The following is a 15,792-nucleotide window of genomic DNA, read 5'->3' as shown; positions in this document are numbered from 1 at the left end:
CACAAAGATTTGCACATGTTTGTTTATATATAATTAAAAAGTAATTTCTTAAAGCTTATAAAATTAGTTTTGACATTACTATAATTTGTTTTAATTTTACTTTTTTTGAATGAAAACAACAACAAATTCAAAGTAATATTAAATGACATTAAGTTTAAAACAACAGTGATTTTTATATTTTAGAGACTAAATTGAAACATTAGTTAAATAAATATACCTAAAAATTTAAATATGAATGAGTCACTTAGTTCATACTCTTTCAATTGATCAAATTCATCAATTGAGATCTTAAATTAAACCTTGCAACCTCTAGATGTGCAGAAAACTATAAACCTTTGAATATATTTTGGATGTGATCAAATTTTCAATAAGTTTATCGAGTTTTGATTGGTCACATGACCGGTAGTCTGTAATATGGTGTATCATTAGAATGTATATTTAATAAAAAATAAACATTGCAAATGTATTTAAAGTTATATGTGTTTTTAAAGATTTACATTATTGTTATGTAAATCTTTAAAAACACATGTTGATGATATCCTTAAGCAAGCTATTTTAATATTTTTAAAATGTTGTGTGATGTTCAGTAAAGTAAAACTCATAAATTCATTAAAATTATTTTAACATGTACTTGCATAATTTGTCAATTTTCTGCTGATTTTTATGTGTTTTCTCTTCACATGACAAATTCCAATGTCATTAATTAATTCTCATGTCCTTAACCAGACTCCTATAGGGAGGTCTTCAAACTTTGTGATAAAATAGGCTAATATGAAACAAGTTCAGCTAAAAATAAATGATGATGACTATAAGACTTTTCTCAGAAGGATCAGAAGATGATTTTTCTCTGTTTCTCGGACATAAAATAAAGCTGCGAAAATATTTAAATTGTTGAAATCGTGATGTCTGAGGCTGTCTTATAGAGACAAGCATTATAAGTTGTAGTGACTTACAACCACCGTGTCATTACATCATGCATAACTGACAAACATCTGTGACATCAAGATATCTCTTGTAGCAATCATGAAGTTCTCTATGACATCATTTTTGATGATGTCAGGTCACCAAAACTGATGTCAGAGCAGAAAATCACTATGTATGTGTATAATCATGTGAAAAAAATTGTATGTGATTATGTGTACAAGGTGGAAATGTTCCAAGCAGTGTTTTCAGGGCCTGTGATAAGCAAAAAACAATTTTTGTCTTTGAAACTTTTACACAGATGGATAGCATGTAGCATGAGGAAGTCAATTTGGTGAAAAATACCATGTAAAATTAGTAGATGTGGGAAATTTCTGCTATTGCATGTGATCACAGGTTAAGTTTGAGTAACTATTGAATAAAACGTTGAAAGTCACAACAGTTTATCAGAGCATGTGGTGATTCACATGCTCCAGGATATATTAGTGATTTAATTGTTAACTATCTACTTTAAATTCAAGATTAGTAAGTTATTACTTTCTTTGTTAAGTTACTGGCCTGGAACAACAGTAAAGAATTTCAGACAAGTTACTAATAGAACTAATCAGGATAACTTTATTATTGGCTGAAATCAATGCAATTTTAATTTTCATAAAAAATAATTTACACAATGATAATTAAAATGTTACATATACTAGAAATGATTTAAAAGAAGTTTTGTGATGTACACTAAATATTTTCTTTAATAAAGTATTGTATTTGGAAGTTATTTCATTAATTTTACTTTACTAAATGTGATATGATCTGTCATTCTTGATGGGCAAATTTGCTCATAATTGTTTGAAATTAAAAACCATTAATCCACTTAATTTTGAATATTTCAGAAAAATCAATCAGAACAAAGACTGGCTGAAAAACCACCTCCAGTGCCGCGACCTCTTCCGACTCCCATCGCTTCTTCGTCACCTAATTCTGATATTGCATCAATTAACTCTTGGAAAGAAGGAAATTTATCTCAATATTCGACATCATCTAGTCCTATTTATAATATAAATAACTTTTCTCCTTCATTTAATTCATCACCCATCCAAAGAGCAAGCAGTGCAGAAAATGTTAGTCCACCGCAGCAAAAGGTATGAGAAATTTATAATTAATAATAATCAAATATTTCATTATTTAGTATGAGAAGTATAGATTCGATTTTCTCAAAAGTTTTTTGAAACAGTATTAAGTGTTCAGCTTAGTACTTTTCAGTATAAATGAAAATATGTTTATAAAATTTTTACATAATGAATTATAATTTTGAAATTTATAATCAATAATAACAGAAAACTATTTTTATATTAGTAATTAGAAAATATTATTGAGATCAAAATTATAATAATTATTTTTTATCTTTAAGAGAATATTATAAAATTTTATTTTAGTTTGTTCATGTTCTGTTCTTAATATTTTTATTTTAAATGAAAGTTTTAAGCTTTTCTATCAGTCTTTGTTTAACCCCTTTTACATTAATATATTTATAAAAATGAATTTCATTCAAAAGCAACAACAGCATTATATTATCTGTAAATTAAGAATTATGAAATTATGTTAATTTAGTTGAATTATGATTCACATTAAAAATAATTATTTATTTTTCAAGTAATTTTAAATTAATAGTTTTTATGTTGCTTTAATTTTATCATCATTATCGTCTGAAGCTTCAATAGAATTATCATAAAACTTGCTCTATATTTGCTAACAGATTTTAAGTACATAACATAATATAATAAATTTAAATATAATTAATAAATTATAATTTTAATATAATTTGTATAGTTATTTTTTTTCTAAAATTTACTAATCAATTTTTTTTTCCAGTTCTTATGTCATGATATATCTTATATATCACAAACACTATCAGAAAATAGATTTTTTTTATTATGGAGATTATATGAAACAGAACTTATTCATATAAACAAATTTTTATATAAAACAAACATTCTAACATGATTCTATTAATGAGTTTTACTCTATAATTTTTGCAATTTTTTTTATAAGAAAAGAAGGTTTCTTAATGGAATTAACATCTATAATTTGCTATAAACTTTATTGTAATATTGTAAATAAATAGATTGCTTTAATTTAAATTGCATTACATTACATGGATTTTTTTAATTAAACAATTTTTAAAATTATTTTCTTGATTTGTACTTAATTGTTTCAAAATTAATTATTTTTCGTTCTATTTTTAGACTCCTCCCGCAAAAAGGAACTATGTTACTATACCTCGACAGCATGGAACACAGTTAATGCAGCAGATCCAAAATCAAATAGAAAATACATCTTGTAATAATGGAACATCATTATTAGAACATCAAGCATTGCAAGGTCAGCCCCAATCGCAATCAGTACAAAATCTTCATCAGGGGCTCGAGAATTATCGTCATTTCCGAAACAAGGGATCAGGTGCTTCCTTTGGTAAAGGATTTTTTAAATTAAGAAAGGGAAAGCACAGTTCCAGTGCACCTGAGCTAGGTGAAGGGTCTTTTTCTATTTGCACCTTTTGCTTTCTTCAATGCATGATTTCATATCCTTTGGATTTATCATCATCATTTTATCACCACTCTTTCATAGATAATTTATTATATGATTCATTTTTCATATTTTATATTGGGTTCTTCTATGATCATTTTTAATATTAATTATTTAATACTTAAATATTCTACTAATTATCATTTTAGATTTTCATATTTATATAAAAAGTATACTGAATTAAATGTGTAATAAACTAATAATCATTGCAAAATGTAAAATTTAATAGTTTAGGTTCAAACTGGCAATTGTAACTGCAGTTATTAATAAGAAGTAATCAGTCAGCAACTTCAAGCTCAAAAGTTTCCAATAGAATTTGGTAGTTTGAATCCATTAACTATCATTGACAATTTTTATTTTTTTATTTTTATGAACAGAGTGCTTTATAAGAATTTTTTATATTTTAACAATAAGAAGTATACAAAACCTAATTTTTAAATTAGAAGTTGTTTGCATTTTTAATTTATAATAGTAAAAGTATATTCTTACTGCTCAAATTATTACTTTATTGCTAAAAAATCAAACAACATAAGCTGCAGGTTTAATTTTTATATGCACAATGTTTTCCATCTAAATCAACATGATGGTACATAATTATATTTTCTATTTTGCATGTAGAAAATGGAAAAAACTCATAATAATGATATAAAACTCATCACAATCAGTATAATGTGAGGCAGCTGGGGGTATAGAGTTGGGATTGCACTCTGAACATCACTTAATTGGCAACGCAGTCGCCAATTAAGTGATGACTGAAGCCAGCCATCCTACGATGACTGGCTTCAGTCATCATAGGATGGCATTTAATGAGTGAAATATGTGGAGACGAAATGATTATAGAATCATTGTCTCCTGTCAAGATTCCTGACACCAATTAAATGATTTTATCATGGTTTAACTTGTGTATATAAAATCTATAGGAGGGCTATTCAATGATAAATACTTCAAAGTTAATAAACGAATGGGAGCCAGATATATATTATGCAAACATTATTTATTAGATTATAACAATAAATTATATATAGGATTCTACAAATAATACAAGCTGACAATAATAACATATTTAACTTAACGATTCTATATAAACTGTATTCCTAAACTTTGTGTGAACACTATTTCTGTGAGAGAGAGCTTACAATAAACAATATATATATAGTATTGATACTATATATATATTGACTTATGGAGAATTTGTAGTCTTCTATGAGGAGCTCAGGAGGTGGAGGATATTCTTCTGTTGTAATTATGTGCACAAAGTTAAAGTATATAAAGCAAGACTTTCTATGGCAATTACTTCTTATGGAGAACTGCATTCTATGTGGCAATATCACTTTTGATGAATTGCCCACTTCTATATGGAAATTTGGGTTCTGTTGAACTGCCCGAATGGTGGAAAAGTTCCCTTTTTAACGGACCATCTGCCCAATAATGTCCAAGACTCACATGGGTTGTGTAACGAGTATAGAGAGGGTAAACTGACATATGGCCACTTCTAAAAAGTGATAAGGTTATGTGGGAAGGGAAGCCAGTTTCCTCTTTCTCCAAAAACAATGAATGTTACTTCCTTTCGTGTGAATAATTTATAGAGAACAAAATTATTTTCTTATATTAATTAATCTAATAAATCCCAATTCTCACAATAACATATACTCTGTTATATATGTTTAACAGAGAAATAATTTCATATATTTATTGTATTTACTCAATAGACTCTAAGGAAGAGTCTATGTCCATTGCCTGAAGGCCAGTGATATTTTTTAACTCTTTCCACCCTATAGGCAGTAAGAGGGTCTCTTATAGCAAGCCCATTATGGGTTCAGCCAGGCCCACAGGTGGTGAGGGATGGGTCCTGGCATATCCATCAGACCTTCCCTGAAAAATTCCTGGGGATTTTTTGACCAGTCCAGATTCGATCCCAGGTCCTCCAGAGCAATAGGTTGACCACTCAGCCATCCGGCCATCGAAAGGTCAATGATAGGTCTTTATAAAACAGATGTTAAGAAATAGTACAAAATTTTTATTAAAGAAAATGGAATTTTATGACATTAAAAATTATTTAAAGTGATGTTTCATCTTAAAGCCTCATCTGTCTTTTTTGCACTTGGATTTATTAAGAATTTTTTTTTTAACCTCTTTAAACTTGATTGCACATCTCCAAGCACTCTGCACCATTCAAAATATTTCTTATTAACATTGTTTTTCCTTAAAATTACAATAACCAGTCCCAACTAATTATTCTGTTTCTATTTACAAACAGTATTCTGGTTTGAAATATTCAGTAAAAAATCAGCAAAGACAAAGATAATGTTTAATTTTTAATTATGAATAAAATTTATTTATAATTAAAATTTATGGTGTTAGTCATAAATTATGTTCTAATTTATTAACTTAATTACTTATATTAGGGAAATATTCAGTTTATTTTAGAAACCATAATTTAATTCATGTTATTTTTAGTTTATTCAGTTTCTATTAATCTAAAATTATGTTAGAATTTTAATAATTATATATAATCTGTAAATGCTTTATTATGTGGTTAGATATAATCCTTATTGATGCGATTAGCATCACAAAGATAGTTAATATGTGAGAAACCTGGGGCACTGGCTGTTCCCTAAATGTCACTTACACAGCAACAGGTCGGTGAGAACTGCTCATGTTGTCTTTGGATGGCTGATATTAAAGTAAAGGCCAAAGATCTCAAGATCTTTGTCCTGTCAGGCTGACACCAGTTAGGATGAGTTTAGGATAATTTAAATTGTGTCCTAACTCGGAAACTAGAGGTCATTTAACATATAGTTACTTTCCTTCTGTCGAGGAGAGACTGTGTATGCACTGGATCATGCCGGATTATTTCTCATGTCAGGTGTTATCGGGACATGGTGATGTTTACAATAAATTATACTTTTTTAAATTAGTTACAACATTAAATTGTGAGTGTGGTGAGGTGGATTCCTTGGCCCATTTCTTGTTGGAGTGTCCATTGTTATCTCATATTAGAAATAATATAATTCTTAGTGATATAAATATCGATAGTGTTTAACGTTTGGTTGGGAATAAAGATACATTTACAAGTTTTTATACTGTGATAGTGAAGATGTTGCAGGAGAGAATTGATATACGTGTTACTAAATGATTTTTAGATATTCTACGTTTATCACTCTTTTATAGATTTTATAGATTTTGTTTTTAAATTATCAATTATTTATGGTGATTTTATCCTTTTTATACAATATTACATTTTAGTATAGCTGATTTAGAGATTTAATATTTGTTCATACAATTTTAACTGTCCAGTTAAATGATTTAGATTTTCGATTTAATTTTAGATTATACTTTATAGGATTATATATTAATTAGTATTAGGAATTAGCTGCTGGTAAGTCATTAAGACAGGAACAGCAGGTGTATAGAATGATGAGGGACGGCTGTGACCTAACTCACAATTCTTAACACAGTTTATGAATAGGAGGGCCCATTAAACGATTGAGTGGGGAGTGTGGTGGGTAAGTCAATAAGGTGGCATTAGCTCTATTAAGATAGGTAGACAGGTTTAAAACTCAACAAATAAAAGTTTAATAAAACTATAAATCTAGATATATATATTTGTAGTATATATAAATTATGTGATTAAATACGATTAACATATGATTACACATTGAGGTGGCTAGTTTAATTCTTATGCCGCATGGCTATTCTACCTTTTATGCCGCAAAAAGTGTGCCTAATTTCCTGAGAGAAAGTTTACATCTTTTTAATAAAATACCTTAATTCTTGTTGATCATTGATAAGATGTCATTCTATTGTCTTGACAAGGATTCATCGTTGAGGGAATGGCGAGTGCAGTGGTTCCCAACCTTTTTTGACCAGGGACCACTTTGATTTCATTGTTGTTAGCAGGGACCACAAGGTTTAAGAAAAATAAACTGTGCCAATCTAAAAATAAACTTTAATCAAAACTTTTAACATAAGTAATTGTTAAACTCAAGACTTTTGCTTTAACAGTACTATTATAATAGAAAACATAACATTTTTAATAAAAATTAAATTCAGTTTGTATTAATATGGGAATAATAATTTAAAATAAATAAAAGTTTTAAATCTTTTGCGGACCATATTTTAGCTCTTGCGGACCACTAGTTGGGAACTGCTGGGCGAGTGTCTTCTCCGGAGATGGGGTCATGTCCGTTTTATGGAGGTAGAAGCACATAGAGCTCCTAGCTCTTCTACTTCATTTAACACCTCATTATGACAAAACGCTCTGAACTGTTGATGTCTCATCCTTTTATGCATTTAGTCTGGGAAAGTGGTCATGTGATTGACAGTTAGAATGATGAATCTGCAAGTGTGAGGTGAAGGATTACCATAGCTGATGCAACAGTGTCACTTGCTTTCCTCTCCTTTCACAATCAGATGTTATCATTTGGCAACTGAGTGTTAAAATTCTCATCCATTTGTTGATAGAGAACATCATTGGATTATCTGGTGTGATGTTTTTCCTAACTATGGTGACAGATATTATATAAAAATTTGCTTAAAAAATGGATTTTAATATCCTTAAAATCATGGATCTCACAATATTCTAAATCACATGTAATTTAGCTATTCATTTTTTAAATAATTGTATATATAAATATTAAAGCATCTATATTTTATTATTGAATGATAAACTAATTAAAAAGTTTTCATCATTGCTATGATTTATAATTTAAAACTTAATGTTACAAAATATATTTTCAGCTCAACCAGAAACATCACAAGAGTCATTAAGATCCAATTCTTTATTACAAGGATCACCATTATTTGCTTTGAAACAGGATAAAGAAAAGAATAAAGGCATTAAAAAAATTTTAGGAAAGTAAGTATTAATTCAATTATAAAAAAAAAATGCAGGATCTTTCAGTAAAGAATGCTACCATTTTAAATTATTGTATTATATATGTAAATTATTATCTGATATTGTAATTGAGAAAATTGTAATGTATGTTGGAAAACTGTCCAAGTTTCACATTTGTCCATTATAATTTCTCAATGTATGCACTTTGTATCATGCAATACATATCCAACTGATATGTTGTCCGCATTATATTTTATTTGTTTAGTATAAAAAGATAATCATTTTAAAGAATTTGTATTGTAAATCTTTTTGTATCAATGATGAGAATAATTAATCTAATAATCAATGTTCATTTTATTATTATTAAAAAAGAAAAACTTTTTATTTGAAGTATAATTTGGAAAGAAAAATATACAGGAATTAATTATAGGTATCAATTATATTCAGATGAATATTTTTAACAATAAAATAATTGCTGTTAACACTACACATCATTTTTGAAATGTTTATTGAGGCAGAGCATTAGCAAAGATTCTTCTATATGATTTAAAGAATTGAGAGTATTCACAAAATTTGATCAGTTAGGTTTGATTAAACTTTGTCAATTTACATAATATTAAATGAGGAAATCAAAAATGTAATAAAAATCATGGGTCTGTGATTTTGTTTTTAAGATACAGTTGGGCAAAGCAACAATGTCCTAGGTCACTAGACAAGTGCATTTAATATTTTCTTAATTTTTTTTTTTTTTTATATTCAATTCAATAATATAGTAAGTGGGTAATATTGTTTCAGGGGTCCCTGAAAACAATATTATTGACTTGCTAATGCTTTGACTCAATTTTTAATTTGTACAGAAAATGAACTATATCTAGTTACATAAATATTTGAAGTGTAAAATAAATCTGGTTTAGGTTTTCCCCTCTGTACAAAGGATTTAAAGATTGTTAAAGGGCATAAATAACACCTTATTCTTGCCAAGAAACATATTTATTGCATTAACAAATGTTTCAGCCTGATTTACAGGCTGAAAACATTTGTTTATGGGATTTATTTATTTATTTGTTTATTTGTTTATGGGATTTATTTATTTATTTGTTTATGTGTTTGGTGATTTGCTGAGTACTTTATGATAGATTGTTAAAGTGTATATAATTTACGTTACAATAAAAATATATTAATGGAAAAACAATAGTTTATCTCACTGTTAATATTGATTATTGGTTAGATTGTGTTAATTGCTTTATATGTATACATATTTTTTGAAAATTGATCTTATTGATTTTCTTACATTAGATTAAAACGCACAGGATCACAGAGTTTAGATGTTCAAGAAGGAGAACTGAAAAGAGGCGGAATAAGAGCTACCGCGGGGCCTCGTCTCGGATGGTCTGCCGATTCGAGAAATTCCGGAAATATAACGTAAATTTTTTAATTAAACAAATTAAAGTTAAAAATTTTTTATTGCTAAATTTTCATTCTAAGTGTTTTTCAACAAGATATATAGAAACAATTAGATTGCTTTTATATACCTAATATAATCAATTTAATTGTTATAAATACTTTATTCTTAATTAATTAATAAAATTATTTTAGTTTGAAGTTTTAAAACTGTTTCTTGTTGATTCATTTTTTGAAATTGTTTTTTCAGAAATGATACACCATTTTCACAATGGGATGCTCAAATGTTATCTGAGTGGTTACACAGATTAGGTTTAAACATGTATGTCACTGAGTGTAAAAGGTGGATTAAAAGTGGAGATCAGTTACTTAAAGCTACCTCAAATGAATTAGAAAAAGTATGAATAACTTTTAATATGATATTTAAAATTTTTTTTCATATGGTGATTAACTTTAAAATTAAAGGCCAAATGAATAAATGTTAACTGCTTTTTCGATATACTTGGTCTTTAATTTTAATATGGTTATTTTTTGTTGTTATGTATAATTTTAATGAATCTGTTTTATTGTACAGTAGCACTTAATACTCTGTATATTAATAGTAATTATCAGTACAGGTATACCTCGGGTTATGTCGTTTCAAGTTAAGTCATTCTTGATTATACATTGTTTGTCAAAAAAAAAATAAATGAAAAAGTAAAAATCAAGTTTAAATCATTTTATTTGACTTTACGTCTGTTTGCCACAAATATTGAAGTTGCAATATCACTAGAAAAGCATTAGAAGCACATAAAATCATGTTACTATACAATAAATAAATAAGAATAAAAGTATATAAAATCATATTATTCGAAAACGTTTGCGATTTACTGAGAGAAGAAGCACATTGGTCAAAGGCATTTCAGTTGTTTATTTTAATATAAAATCATATTAAAATATGTGCATTTACAGTAAATGTTAATACTGTACATCATAAATATGAAAACATCTGTGACTCTGTGTTGTTGTCATCTTATTTAGCGTTTTTTATTGGTAAATTTAACATAAATTAGTTTATTTTCTACTATTGCAAAATAATTTTAATAACTATGTTTGTTATTTAACCTTACAAAATCATTTTATTTTATAATGTCTTAGAGCAGAGGTGTCCAAACTACGGCCTGCAGGCCAGACCCAGCCCGGCAGGTAATTTTATCTGGCCCGCGAAGGCTTTTGAAAAATACTGATTTTTTTGCACGAACTAATTTGATTTTCAAAAACATATATCGAAAATTGAAAAAAAAATGCAAAAATCATATTTGATAAAAAAAGGATTTAAAATGCAAAAGAGTTTCCAAATTTAAAGCAATGTGCGTGTAAATTTATTTCTATGTTTGGGACTATCTATATGTGAGAACAAACTTTTTCCAGGGTGAAGTATCTGAAATCAAAGTACAGGGCAAATTTATCGGACGATCATTTGCAATCATTGCTTATAATTGGTGTTTCAGATTTTAATCCCAACTTTAAAGAAATTCTTCAGCAAAAAATACAGTTCCATCATTTCCATTAAAAGTTGCATGAGGCAAAAAGTTTGGACACCCCTGTCTTAGAGCAAACCACATTAACAAATAATGAGTTTGCGATGTACTGTAAACATTGCCAAATTGTAAACATGTACATTAAAATTTGCCGGGACGAATTCACATTTAAGAAAAAATAATTTACAAGACTATACATTTACACGAGTCTTTATCCTTCCAGTCCCTTCACACGCTTTTCAGAGGCAATAACAAATCTACGGCAGAACTGACCTTTTATTGGAGGCTACTGTCCGCCATCCAATGTAAAACAGTTATAGAGTCCTCTAGCGGTAGCATACATATTCTTAAAAAATAATTATTATATTAAAATTTGCCAGGACGAATTATTATTTTTTAAGAATATGTATGCTACCGCTAGAGGACTCTATAACTGTTTTACATTGGATGGCGGACAGTAGCCTCCAATAAAAGGTCAGTTCTGCCGTAGATTTGTTATTGCCTCTGAAAAGCGTGTGAAGGGACTGGAAGGATAAAGACTCGTGTAAATGTATAGTCTTGTAAGAAATTATTTTTTCTTAAATGTAAACATGCACATTTACAAGTATGTACGTACTGTACATGTATTTGTAAATTTAGATAAATTTTAGTTTTAATATAGTACAGAAAAAAGTAATTTGTTTGTAAGCTTAAAATAGATTCTTATTAACCATATATAATTAAAAATGCATTAATAAATAAAATACAGAACTGGGAATGGTTATTTGTGGTTTAGCCTAGTGACAAGTAAATTTGGAGACAAGTAAATTTGACTTAAGTCGTTTTTTGATTTAAGTTGCCTCTCCTGGAACCAATTACTGATGTAAGGTGAGGTATATCTGTATAGGCCATATAATAAACCAAACAATTAATTGGGCTATTTTTTGCTACTATTAATAATTATATATTAAAGAATTTGGTATTAGAGGAAGACATTAGATGCCATCTCTTATTGAAATTAATAATTATAATAATTTAACATTTATTAAATAATTTTAAAGTAGTCTGGAAGAAAGGAACTGGCTTGGAGTGAGATTCAAAACCACAACTCCTGCTTATTGTGCGGTTGCATTGCCAGTTATGCTACCCAGACCTCCAAGCGATTCTTTGCTTCCAGACACATTTAATCCTTGATATAACCATTCACGGTTATGCATAGAAGTTGTCTCCAGTCGGCACTGTGAGTAACCATGGATGTTTATATATTTAATTCTTGATATAACCATGGATGGTTATATCAAGAATTAAATATGTCTGGAAATGAAGAATCACTCAGAGGTCTAGGTGGTGTAACTGGCAACACGACTGCACAGTAAGTGGCAGTTGTGGGTTCGAATCCTGTTCTGAACTGATTCTTTTCTTCATTTACCTGAATACCAAATTACTTAATATCTAATTATTAAAAGTAGCAAAAAATATCCTGTTTAATTATATCAATCATTTGGTTTATTATTAATACATTGGGCTTAGTGTTATTTATACAGGCCATATGTTGTTATTTCTGGATACTAGGAATGAAACTGATATGTTATTGGATTGTCCAATAAAATTCATTTTGAATTTTTGGGCTGCTAAATATGACAAGTTGTTTAATAATAAAACTTTAATTAAAAATACCTTTTGATAAAATTCAGATGATTTATAATTTCCCAGTCAAACTTCATTAATTTTGCCTGAATTTTCATTGTGATATGTAGATATAATTTTTCTCCAATATAAAATGCATGTCTATTGCCACTCACAAATTCTTAGAATATCACATTAATCAGCTATAAGAGTTACATTGGATCAAAGCATAAAATAAAAAAATGCCTTTTGTGACCCTCCCAAACAAATAACATTTCCTTTTGATAATGTTGAAGATGACTTCATGTACTGTGCTCATGAGCATTTTTGCTAGATACACTGCCACAACACCATGAAGGAATGCTCAAAAATAGACGGCATTACACACACAGATACGCAAATAAGTACTGAACAGATGACTTAACGTTCACATACAGACCACAGTTCATCTTCATTTTTCAGGGATGGAAGAGTATTCGTCCAATGTCCCACAGATTCTTGATTGGTGAGAGATTGGGGATTAAACTGGCCAAGGAAGCTCTCAGAAAGCATTTAGGCTGATCTGAGCTGTATATGATATGCATTATCTTTATGGAAAGGTGTATTTGGGATGTTCTGCAGCTATGCTAGTACCATGGGTTGCAGCACCTCTTCAACATATAAACCATCAATGTGCCTGTAATACTAGAGGTAAGTGGCTATTGATGCTGATATCACCCCAAACCAAGACTCCATGTTAATGGGCTGTGTGGTACTCAAAAATGGTAGAAGGGTGTGTCTAATGGCCATGTCATCTGACTCTCACATGACAATCATCATTGTGAGACAGAATTGCAATTCATTGCTGAACACCCACTGTTTCATTTGGTGCTGCATCCTACACAGCTCTGGTGCAGCACCATTTCAAATAGGATGACAATGGCTCACTGTTAAAGATGGATGTTGCAATAGACGACTGGACAGCAAACCTGCTGTAGCCAGTTTGTGTGATACCGTCTGTGTCAATATCTGAGCATCCAAAGATTCTGTACAACCTGCAAAATGTTGCCAGTTGTGGACTGTGAATCTGCTACCACACACTTTGATGTCAAATGTGATGATTCGTGTGCTTGGATGTCCAGTTCCTGCTCCAGTCCCCTATGATACTTCCTGTTTTCCTCTTGGGATCACCTGTCTCCAAATGATCCAATGTTTGTGGCATCTTGTTGCATTTCTTTCATAATGTGGTGCAAGGACCAACTGACTGTATGAAGGCCTACAATGAAATCTTTCATGAACTCATCTATTTAACAAAATTGTGTACAATGATGTCTTAAAGACATAGTACCCCTTGTTCCTTTGCCAAACATGGTGACAGCAGAACAACTCACTTCTCATGGCCATGAAGTGACATTTCATTTCAGCTTTTAGCTTCCCAGGCTGGTTGGCCATTTATATCCCATACACCTTCCATATAATTGGCCTGAAAATATATTGTTTGCATAACTTGCACATTTGCACCCATTCTTCAATATGCATGGCACTGTATTCACATCTTTACGGTTTGGCATTTTCTCTGTCAGGCAGGATATTATTACAGATGAAATTGGATTATCTCTGTTGTCAAGTAGTGTAAAAAAGTTTTCATTTTTCATGCACCAAACAATGAAGTGAAAAATGGCACAGGTTTAATAAATTTCACTCGGATAGTAATTGTGATAACTATGTATCACATTTGTTTATGGGTCTTATAACTTTCAAGTGATCCTTAGCTTGCATCTTATATTTGATGTTAATGCAATATCTGAAATTGTTAAATGTTTATCGTTTTTCAATTACATCAGGATTTTCTTAAATGTCTTGCTTATGGTTATAGTTTATTGTTTGTCAGAATTGTATTGACAAACTTTTGCAAATGTTTTTGTTCTATTGATTACATTCTCTTCTCAGACTTCTTTATATTACACATCCCAAATGCAGTTTTAGTTTGAAAGTGTATATTATATGCAGTAAATTTCTCGAAAATTGATCTATTATAATTGTCATTAAATTTAAAATTGACTATTTATCTGAAAATTGTTTACATTTTTTAAATTTTATTAACTGTGAAAATCTTATTGACATAACAAAAGTAATAACATTCTATGAGAATGGGAAAAATAACACGCATTCATAGATACATATATTTGTAATTTTTATCCTTAGAAAAAATTTGTTTTGAGTGTTTACAATAGCAAGATACTACTTAACAAGTAATTACATATTGTGACATTGTCACTATAGCAGGCTGCAATTTTCAACTACATTTTAATTTAAAAATAAGTTTCCCATATCTGGTCTTGATTATTATCTATCTAACTTTATTCTCTAGATTAATGAATAATGTATAGATGGATGGCAATCTATAGGTCGGCAATTTGAAAATTATAGCCCAATAAATATTTTGTTTATAATATACTTTAATTTTCTTCTTTAAAAATATGATTTTAAAATGAAATACTTTTTATTAAATCATAATATCTATTTAGAATGTAAGAAAATGTTTATTTTATTGTTTTTAAGAAATAATAATTTTTTTCAGGAATTAGGAATAAAAAACGTACTACATAGGAAGAAATTACAATTAGCTATTCAGTCAATGAATGGAGGAGATAAAAATGTCACGTTAGAAGCAGCTGGAAAGTTGGATAATTCATGGGTAGTAAGATGGCTGGATGATATCGGTCTACCTCAGTATAAAGAAAGTTTTTGTGAAAGTCGTGTCGACGGTCGTATGCTACACTTTTTGACTGTGGTATGTTAAAATTTGTGTAATTTTGTAAGTTTAAAAAGTATATATATTTTGTTATAATGAAATTTTTAAAAATTAAAATCAATCATGGAAAATTATTAAATAATAATAACTTACAATAAATAGTTTCTACTATATATACAATAGTAATTAATTTGGGA

At 29.0% G+C, this 15,792-nt stretch overlaps 1 protein-coding gene across 1 annotated transcript in view; it reads left to right on the top strand.

Annotated features, from left to right (window-relative positions):
* The window catches only part of LOC136989288 (liprin-beta-1-like), a 50,673-nt gene that overhangs the window by 18,527 nt on the left and 16,354 nt on the right, over nucleotides 1-15,792 (top strand). The window contains 6 exon segments of the mRNA XM_067287409.1: nucleotides 1,806-2,054; nucleotides 3,159-3,441; nucleotides 8,239-8,356; nucleotides 9,632-9,757; nucleotides 9,987-10,134; nucleotides 15,422-15,634. Coding sequence (XP_067143510.1) covers nucleotides 1,806-2,054; nucleotides 3,159-3,441; nucleotides 8,239-8,356; nucleotides 9,632-9,757; nucleotides 9,987-10,134; nucleotides 15,422-15,634 — 1,137 coding nt within the window.

This window comes from Centruroides vittatus, unplaced genomic scaffold, assembly GCF_030686945.1.
Source record: "Centruroides vittatus isolate TY-2023 unplaced genomic scaffold, ASM3068694v2 scaffold_464, whole genome shotgun sequence".
NCBI lineage: Eukaryota > Metazoa > Arthropoda > Arachnida > Scorpiones > Buthidae > Centruroides > Centruroides vittatus.
The sequence above is the reverse complement of the archived record's forward strand: the minus strand, read 5'-3'. Positions and strand labels throughout refer to the sequence as shown.